The sequence below is a fragment of the Mangifera indica genome, chromosome 7, assembly GCF_011075055.1.
Source record: "Mangifera indica cultivar Alphonso chromosome 7, CATAS_Mindica_2.1, whole genome shotgun sequence".
NCBI lineage: Eukaryota > Viridiplantae > Streptophyta > Magnoliopsida > Sapindales > Anacardiaceae > Mangifera > Mangifera indica.
In genome coordinates this window covers 19485827-19494593 of record NC_058143.1, presented here as the reverse complement: position 1 = coordinate 19494593, position 8767 = coordinate 19485827, and the positions used below count along the sequence as shown (strand labels likewise).

General features: G+C 33.2%; 1 protein-coding gene across 1 annotated transcript; it reads right to left on the bottom strand.

Moving 5' to 3' along the window:
• Window positions 1-349: 349 nt before the first annotated feature.
• On the bottom strand, window positions 350-2249 carry LOC123221709 (exopolygalacturonase-like). Its single transcript, XM_044644611.1, has 5 exons — window positions 1896-2249; window positions 1436-1762; window positions 1074-1363; window positions 763-991; window positions 350-669 (listed from the first exon to the last, which is right to left on the bottom strand). The coding sequence occupies exons 1-5, from the start codon at window positions 2121-2123 to the stop codon at window positions 448-450; spliced, it is 1296 nt and encodes a 431-aa protein (XP_044500546.1). The 5' UTR covers window positions 2124-2249; the 3' UTR covers window positions 350-447.
• Window positions 2250-8767: the final 6518 nt, after the last annotated feature.

Here is an 8767-nt window from a genome sequence, read left to right as displayed (position 1 = left end):
ATGAAAATTCAAGCAAGTGGTTCATAACCGCATTCATACATTTAATTACATCTTTTACGGTCCGTTGCGTTTAAGTTGTTTATATACACTATTTTATTATAAAATTCGTATCACTTGAAAGATATAATATTCAATTATAGTCATTTATTTAGCAATGGTAGGGGGTTGGTTTTTTTTTTTTTAAATATTTAGCAAAATATTAATTTAGTTTCTGTAACAGGCAATTTCGCTTTTATATGAAATTTAATTTATGTTTAACATTAATCGTATAATAATATATTATTTAAATATGTAATCAGGTACTTAAAATTTAGTATACATAATATTTTTGTTTCAAAAATTCGAGGTGAAATATAAACCTATAATTCTGACATTTCAACAGCTGAAAAGATCACTGCAGGGATTACAGAGTGCGAAACCTGGTGTTGGTAAAAAAAAAAATTCAACTTAGAAACTCGAAGTTAGAATTTCTAATCCATGAACAACACCCATCACACTAAAATGGCCCTGGTCTCGAGTTTCCCTTTTGATGAATTGCATATTAATGTCGGCCAGATGAATGTTCTCGCAAGGCACACCAGAGCTGCAAAACAAGCTCACCCCAGTTGGTGTATTGTATGTCCCTCTTATGTTCTTGAAATTCATGTTACTGATCTTCACTCTAGAGGGCTGATTACAAAAACATTGAAACAAGAATTGATCAGTTAGCTGTATATGTGACAAAAAAGTTTAAAATTTTCAGAATTGCTTTGAAATTTTTACCCCAGAATCTTGGCAGCTACCAGAGGGACAGTATTCTTGATCTATAATTATGGGGTTTGACACATTGATCATCACAATATCCTCGAATGTGAAGTTGGAAGCAGTGCTTGCCGAAGATCCTGGCAATGTCTTTACTCTTACTCCATTCTGAGTGTTGCTCATTGTGCAGTTTCTAACCAAAACTCCCACAACATCTGCTTCGTTTTTGTATTTGCCTAGGCTTCCAACGCTGCCCATATTGCAGAAATTTGTTCAGTTTTGGCTTTGCTCGAATTCACCCCTAATAACTAGATAAGAAGCAGAATTGGTACCTGATTCCATGGCCCGGACCACATCGAATATCAGAAACAGAGATGTTGAAGCTGCCAGGTCCGATTGAAACACAGTCATCGCCCACCCCGATAGCAGCAGCAACAATGTTGATATTAGAGGACTCATGAACATGAATACCGTCAGTATTTGGACTATCCCCAGGTGCTTTGATGTTCACATTGAACATTTCCATCTGGTCGCAGTTATTGAAACTAACATGGAACGCCTTGCTATTTGTTACAGTAATGTCGCTAATGGTCCCATTTGAAACTCTGTACAATTTCAGCGACTGCATAATGTGTTTTGGTTACCAATTATTCAACTCTGTTCCTTTAAATAAAATTACAGGAGACAAACTTACTGTGATCAATCTGTTGCAATTTGCAGACTGGACGCAGCTTTCCTGTTTCCAGGCATCTAGGCCTCCCTGGCCGTCTAAAGTTGGCTCATCAGGGTCTCCAATGAGATTGAAACCTTGAAGATTATCGAACACGATCCAATCATCAGCCGGGTAGGCGCTGAGATCAGGCACAGCCAGCAGAGTCCCTCTGATCTGAACATCGGGAGACTGGTTTTTGTAGCAAGGGCCGCTAAAAGTTATGGGACCAAGAAGAAATTTTCCCTCTGGTATGAAAAATGTGGAGCTTCCGGTATAATCACATGCGGCTTCCCAGGCCTTTAAGAATGCCTACAGGTTTTCATCACAAAGATTATACAGGTCAACGATAGTTTTCATTTCTACCCCTTGAGGTTTCATAGAAATATTATTAGACCCAAAAGTTCTAGCAAAATGGAAACTGTAAATACAATGAGAAACATACTGAGGTACTGTCTGTTTCCCCATCAGCTACTGCTCCATACTCTGTGACATGAAAAATGGCTTTCGGATAATTTTGTTCTGGTGGCAGTGGTGGCGGTTGGCGAGGAGCTGGTACTGGCCGGGTTTTGGATTTATGAGCTGAAGAACACTTGCCTTGGACTGCACTAGGTATATGGAAACAAGTTAAATAAAAAATAGCTATACTTCTGAACATCCTGGATGCCACCATTTTAATTACTTTGTAAGCTCCGTGGTACAATGGCTGCAGAGCTTCAATGCCTTGTTTACCTCATATGGCATTATACAGAAAGTCAATACACATTGTTAATGAGAAAGCTGCAAGTTATTTATATATAACATTATAGTTTATTCATATTTTATAATTGTGCAAAGCGATGGTGATTTAATAATGTAAAAGGGTGTGAAAAACAAAAACAAGTATAAAAACGCCACAAAGTCCAATTTATTAGGTAAAAAGAAGCATTTGAGGGCTACTTCTTCATGTTTCTTGGTTCCGGTGGAAGTTGGGGGCTGGCTGGAGCATGCTGCTGAACCTGAACTCGATACACACACGGTTTTATGCATCTTTGTTTAGGAAAATACAGTACACTTTCTGCACACCAGACCTCTGAGATTTCTGCTGGCGTTTACCACATGAACTTATCTGCTAATATTTCAATTCATTCATTTTTTTTTCTGGGATTCTAGAGGGGCAGGACAAAAGCCTTGCACGGGCGAAAAATTATAATTTTGACTTCAAGTATTTTTGCATACATTTCTGAAATTCAAGCGCTCAATTGGGTATCTAATTTTGAGTAACACTTGATCACTAATGATACATCAAATGAATATCCAATCGGTTACTTAAAATTAGATTCACATATCTTCCGACATTATTTATCGGAAGTTTATATATATGTTTCTAAATATATAGATTGTATTTGCTTATTCTTTTCATTGCTTTAGAACGCATTCATAACATATTTCCAGATTTGTGCTATAATTGTTTAAAATATGAGCCCACGGGACTCTGGAAATCGAATATGCAGGTGCATGCAGCCACATGAACTCTATTTTATTAGGGGCTCGTTTTGTTTCTGCTACTGGAAGTAGCTGCATCATTGTTAAGTGTTTTGGAAATATATACGTGATTTTATTTTATTTTTGCTAATGCTGGAGTTTTCATCATGAAAAATATGATAAGGGTTTCCATGTTGCTTTCCATCAATGTGAAACAAATGGGGATTAGTTATATGTATATCGATTCCTTTATTACTTTTTTTTTTTTAATAAATAGAAAATTCCATCATTTTATTATAATAAAAATGTAATTCTTCGCATATGAAATCTAATCCGTATCGGATTATATCCCAAATCAATCCAATAATTGAAGAATCCTTTCGCGTCACTTACAAGGAAGAGTTACAGTAGGCGACAAAGCCGCCACACAAAAGCAATCGCCCTTATCGCAGTATACACTGGTGCAAATGGAAGGGCACTTGTCAACACAGTCGGGGCCCTTAGAACATCGAGCTGCAGCTTTATTTGGAAACAGGAACTCATTCGGGTTTTGCAGTGGCTTAGCCGGCATTTCTGCTAGCTCCCTTGATCTTGCTCCATGAAGAAAACCAGAAAGAATGGTTGCCAGGATGAGTAAGAAGGATAAGTTGAGAGGAGTTCTCTGCATTTTTGCTGCGTTTGAGTCGCTGAAAATGGAATCTGGTGAATGATTTTGACAATCAATAATTCAATATATATTACTACAGTTTAAGGAGTTACCACTAGTTCAATGTATATTTGATTAATAAAGTAATAAAATATTTTAGGAAATTAATATAAAAGGTATGAAATTTGCTAGATATAAAAAAATTACCTTCAAAGTTATTGCCTTTTCAGGATAAAAATGTTTCCATATTCAATTAAAATAAAATGTGAACCGAAGTTGGTTGATGAATTTAGGCCTGTATATATTCCGAATTGGCTCAATCTTTAAAAAAGATTTGATTTGATTTATCTAAATTTAAATTCTTTTAATTAAAATTCAAACTAAAAATTTTGATTGTTTTTTAATTTGAACTAAACTTGAACCAAGGGGTGTTCGGTCAAATTTGACTTGAATTTAAGGCTAAATCAGTATTTCAAATTCGTGACTTGATTCAATTGAAATTGAATAGGTCAAATTTATTACTTGATTCGGTTCGAATCTATTGCTCAAATTAGAAATTTTGAATACTATTTGTGTAAAACGGCATTGTTTTATCAATGAACCACAAACTTGAGTCATGAATCTGAGTTATACAATCGAACCATCAATTCAAACCAAACCGAGCTTCAAATTCGAACCATTGATTTAACCTACAAAATCAAATCAAACTCGAATTAAGTCGAGTTGAGCTATTTTTCATTCGAACCGAACTTAATTTTGGTTCAACAAACTTGAGCCAAATTTGAGCAAGACCATTTTCTGTCCAAACTGAACTTGAGTCAAGGAGTGTTCACGCTGGACTCTAACCAAATTTACCTTTAGATGAATTGGTGGTAATTTAGTAATATTTTTTATGCATTTATTTTTAAACAATAAAATTATAGATATTAATTTTTTTGAATTATTTTAAATTAATTATAAAATAACATTTAATTATATAATAATATATTATTTAAATTAAATATTCAAAATCATAAATATTTAACTGAATGCTGATAATTATATTTGAATTTAGCCTACAAAAATTACTATTGACCAAGTTTGGAGTACATGTAACTTTCAAAGTTAAACTGTAAATTCAGTCAAATCATACTAATAAAATATCTTTAAAGGGTCGGTCCAAAGTCAACAACGTTTCTTGTGGAGCTTCAAGAGATTCGTTTGTAATTATGCTGTAGCAAATTTTCTTTTTATAAACAGATCTCTTGCATTTTATACGTATAAAAATTAGTAAGAAGCTTAATACAATTGCGGACGTAAAGATTGTTTACCGAACCAAGTAAATTTATGTAAGTTAGTCCCATCCTTTGTATAAAAGAGAAAGACAAAATTGTAAGACAGACACAACAGCCCATATATAAGAACTACAAAATTTAAAGGCATAATATGGCTCTAGCTCTTTACAGAGTTCAACATAATTACATACTCAGTTTCAGATTTAATATAACTTTCACACTCTCTACTCCTTAAATTTGGGACACCAAGAAAACCTGTACAGATTAATGCATACTTTACACGGCATATTAAGGCTACTAAGCATGCAGGTTTCTGAAGAAAATTAACCAAAAGCTTAATAACCATCGTTGGGAATTCGTTTTCTTGTCCTATGATCAACAATCACCACGCCACCGTAGAGTTGAGTTGCCTGGTTGCAATCTATAATGGGCTCTTTCAACCTGATAATTTGAGGACCGCCACGCATATAATCAAGAGGCTGATGAAGCTCGTGCTGAAAGTTAGTGTAGTAAGCTGCTGTTTGATGAAAATCATGTGGTTGAGGAGGCTGCTGATGCCCGTTTTCAGACTTCTTTGACCGGCGGTTGAGGTCCAACTCCTCCAAGAGAGCAAAGCCCTCCCTGCCAACCTTAGCAAGGCAGTTGTAGTGATCTGCCTGATGAGCCATTGATTAGCAGTGTAAGTTTACAAAGAAGAGTAAGTTCTTGTTGTGTTTATCTTGGTACAGAGAAGAGAAGTCAGGTTTCTTTATATAGAAATCATCACAAAGATCTCACTTTATTAAGAAGAGATATCTTGCAACTTCAGTACTGTGGGAAAGCTATCCTAAAAAAGAAGCAAATTGGCCTTCCAAATATGCTTAAACCTTCTACGATTCCATTCAAAACATATACAGTAATATCACCCAGTTAGATTTCCAGCATTAATTGGTTAAGATTAAATAGAAAAAAGAGCTGCACTTCAGGCAACTTTATTCTTGTGCATTGCCTATAGCATATAGAGTTTATTAATATCTCATAATTTTTCACTTTATTCTTTACACAACAAAAAGTCAGGCCTTGTCAATCATTTAAGATAAAAGATGCTCCAAAATTGATTGTTTAGAACCTTGTCTTTTCACTGCAGACTATATAATTTATGTGGCAATCGTAACTAGAAGTTGATCTATACATGATAACTCCGGAGAGACGAATATTTGATCATAGAATTTCCATTTTATTTCTTTCATGTATTATTAACTATATATTCCAAGTAGAAGACAATAATCTTCCTCTCCTCTCCTCTCATTAATCTATCTGAGAGATGATGAAGAGGTTAAGATAATAAAGAGTTTTCAGAAGGCTGCTAAGAGAATTTGTCTTGTGGCGTAGGCCAGTATGTGTCGAAATTCATTAGCATACATAAGTTCATATTTTTGAGATACGAAAAAATAATATTCTTTTATCTGAACAGAGAAGGCATGCAAGGTCACTAGCGGTTGCAAATGGCAGGATACTTTTAAGATGCATATGGTGAAGCATGTGTCATGTCAGTTCTTCCTCCTATGCGTAAGTGAGACATAAATTCAAGAGAATTTTTAAATGGTCCCATATAGTCTTCCGAATTTGTGATGAGGAATGCCTGAGTTTGTTGGGGTTAAAATTCCATATTGATATGCATGAATATATGCAGATTTGACTTGGTCCAATAACAAGCCTCAGGATGATGACGACTTAACGAGTTCAGATATTTTGAACGCAAACACAGTCAGAGAACCTTATCTTCTATAAGTCTGTAGTGAATAATGTCACAAAACTTAGTTGAAAGTGGCAGTACTGTTGATTTCCAAGCTTAGCCTGCTGACATGTGTTACTGCAAATTGATACTGTGTGTGGTTTGCCTTCAGCTCATAGTCATATACAAAGCTAGATACATTGACATCTTGTGGGAAGAAAATTATATCCCACTTGTGAAATTTCGGCCGATTTATCAGTTTCTTTTTCTGATGATAATGGTGTATATATATCGTAAAGTATTGAGTACAGACCAAAGCCTCTTACTCGCCAACAGATATGCATGGGCTCAAAAGAGACAATATATACAACAACAGAAGATTATTGGTTATTTATAACAGAAGGCCTTGTGGGGATGTCCTCTAATACACCTTATTCTCGACCCTGTCGTAGAACTTAGCTGCATCCTTAACCTAGTGATAAAAGGAACAGGTCCTTCATTATGAGGACCTCGGTAAATATAATAATTAGGGTATTGTCTCTTTCGAGCTTGGTAAATATGATAACAGGAACAAGTAAGTAAGGCATTTGAGATGGCAATATCTTCTTCTATCTTAAAAACATATAAAAAGGAATTAGATACCCACCAAGCCTTTCGTATAGATCAAGTAAAGCATAAATTACAAGGGCCAGGGCATGCCAAATAATTAAACCTTGAATGAAATAACATCAAATCTTTCATGGTCCCATACTTCGAGATTGTGATTTTTGTGCTTTTGGAAGGTTCTTAATTTATTCATCAACACATCTTAAACACAGTTATATAATTTTATAAACAATAAAATTATATATATTTATTTTAAATATATAAATATTATATTTATATATTTTATTATGTAATTAGATTATTTTAAATTAATAATAAAACAGTACTTAATTATATGATGACATGTATAAGTGTACACATATTCATATGTCTAAAATGAGTATATATAGTATTACTTTTTTAAGAAATTTTTTTTTTCCAAAAAAGCCTTGAGAAATATAGATACGGCCAATGGAGTGGGAGTTTAGTTTATTCCAAAATCGGTAGAAGATGAGTTTAATATTATTCTTGGTGAATTAGATTCCTCTCGCATACACTTTCTTCTTTTTTGTGAAGATTTTATATTACTCGTGTTCAGATCAAATAAACTAAATTTAAGCTAATATATGAATTTTTTTTTATAAATAAATCGATTTTAAACTTATATAAATATTCAAATTTGATTGAACTTTCATCAAATTCAAAATTAAATAATTTTTAACTGAATTTAAATATCAACTTGTCATTTTCAAAGTGATCTCAAATTACAATTTTTAAATCTCAAGCAAAATTGGCCTTAATCAAATGATTCAAATCCTCCCTTTATATTATTGTATATGATAATTTTTTTAAATTTTATTTTTAGGTCTAATTATTTATTCTTAATCCTTTCAAATATCTTTTTATCATCACTGTTTTTGTAGTGCAAAATCTAATAAAATCTTTTTTTTATAAAATAAATCTTATAATGAGTTACTAAGTAAAATAAGTTTTTATATATAAATGGTATGGTTATTGTAAAATAATTTTTCAAAAAATGAAAATGATTTTTCCTTTTTTAAGATTCCCAATTAGGTAACCCTAACTTAACTTGATTGAATCGTTAAAAGAAAAAAAAAAAAGTGGTAATTTCATCTTCTCTATTGACATTTCAACCTGTCTCACAATTTTTATTTTTTTAAATTTACAATAATCTATCTTTTTCGTTCCCAATATATATATGATAGTTTTTCGTACAAATAGAATGATTAATCAAGTAACTTAGACCTGATTTCAAACTAATCGTTTTTGTTTTAAGTTAAGTTCAAACTCACCCTTGAAAAATTTTCAAACATTACACAATGTCAACTAAAATGAAATATTAATTAATTTATATATTTTTAAAATTTCTTAAGTATAATACTGTCAATTAAAATAAGCTCGGGATTGCATAGTGAAGAGGTGACCCTAGGACAAGCAAGGCCCAAGCTTCAATCCATAATTTGACGGGTTCTTGTATAATTCCAAACGTCCTTATTGATCGGACTCGTGATCCGATCAAAATGCAGGTGCATGCAGCCACATGAATTCTATTTTATTAGGGGCTCGTTTTGTTTCTGCTACTGGAAGTAGCTGCATCATTGTTAAGTGTTTTG

Excerpts from the sequence above, each read along its gene's own strand:
- LOC123221709 (XM_044644611.1), bottom strand. The coding sequence starts at position 2,123 with ATGGTGGCATCCAGGATGTTCAGAAGTATAGCTATTTTTTATTTAACT. Across the intron at positions 1,763-1,895 it reads GGGAAACAGACAGTACCTCA|GCATTCTTAAAGGCCTGGGA; the intron begins GTATGTTTCTCA and ends GAAAACCTGTAG. Across the intron at positions 992-1,073 it reads GGTCCGGGCCATGGAATCAG|CGTTGGAAGCCTAGGCAAAT; the intron begins GTACCAATTCTG and ends CAATATGGGCAG.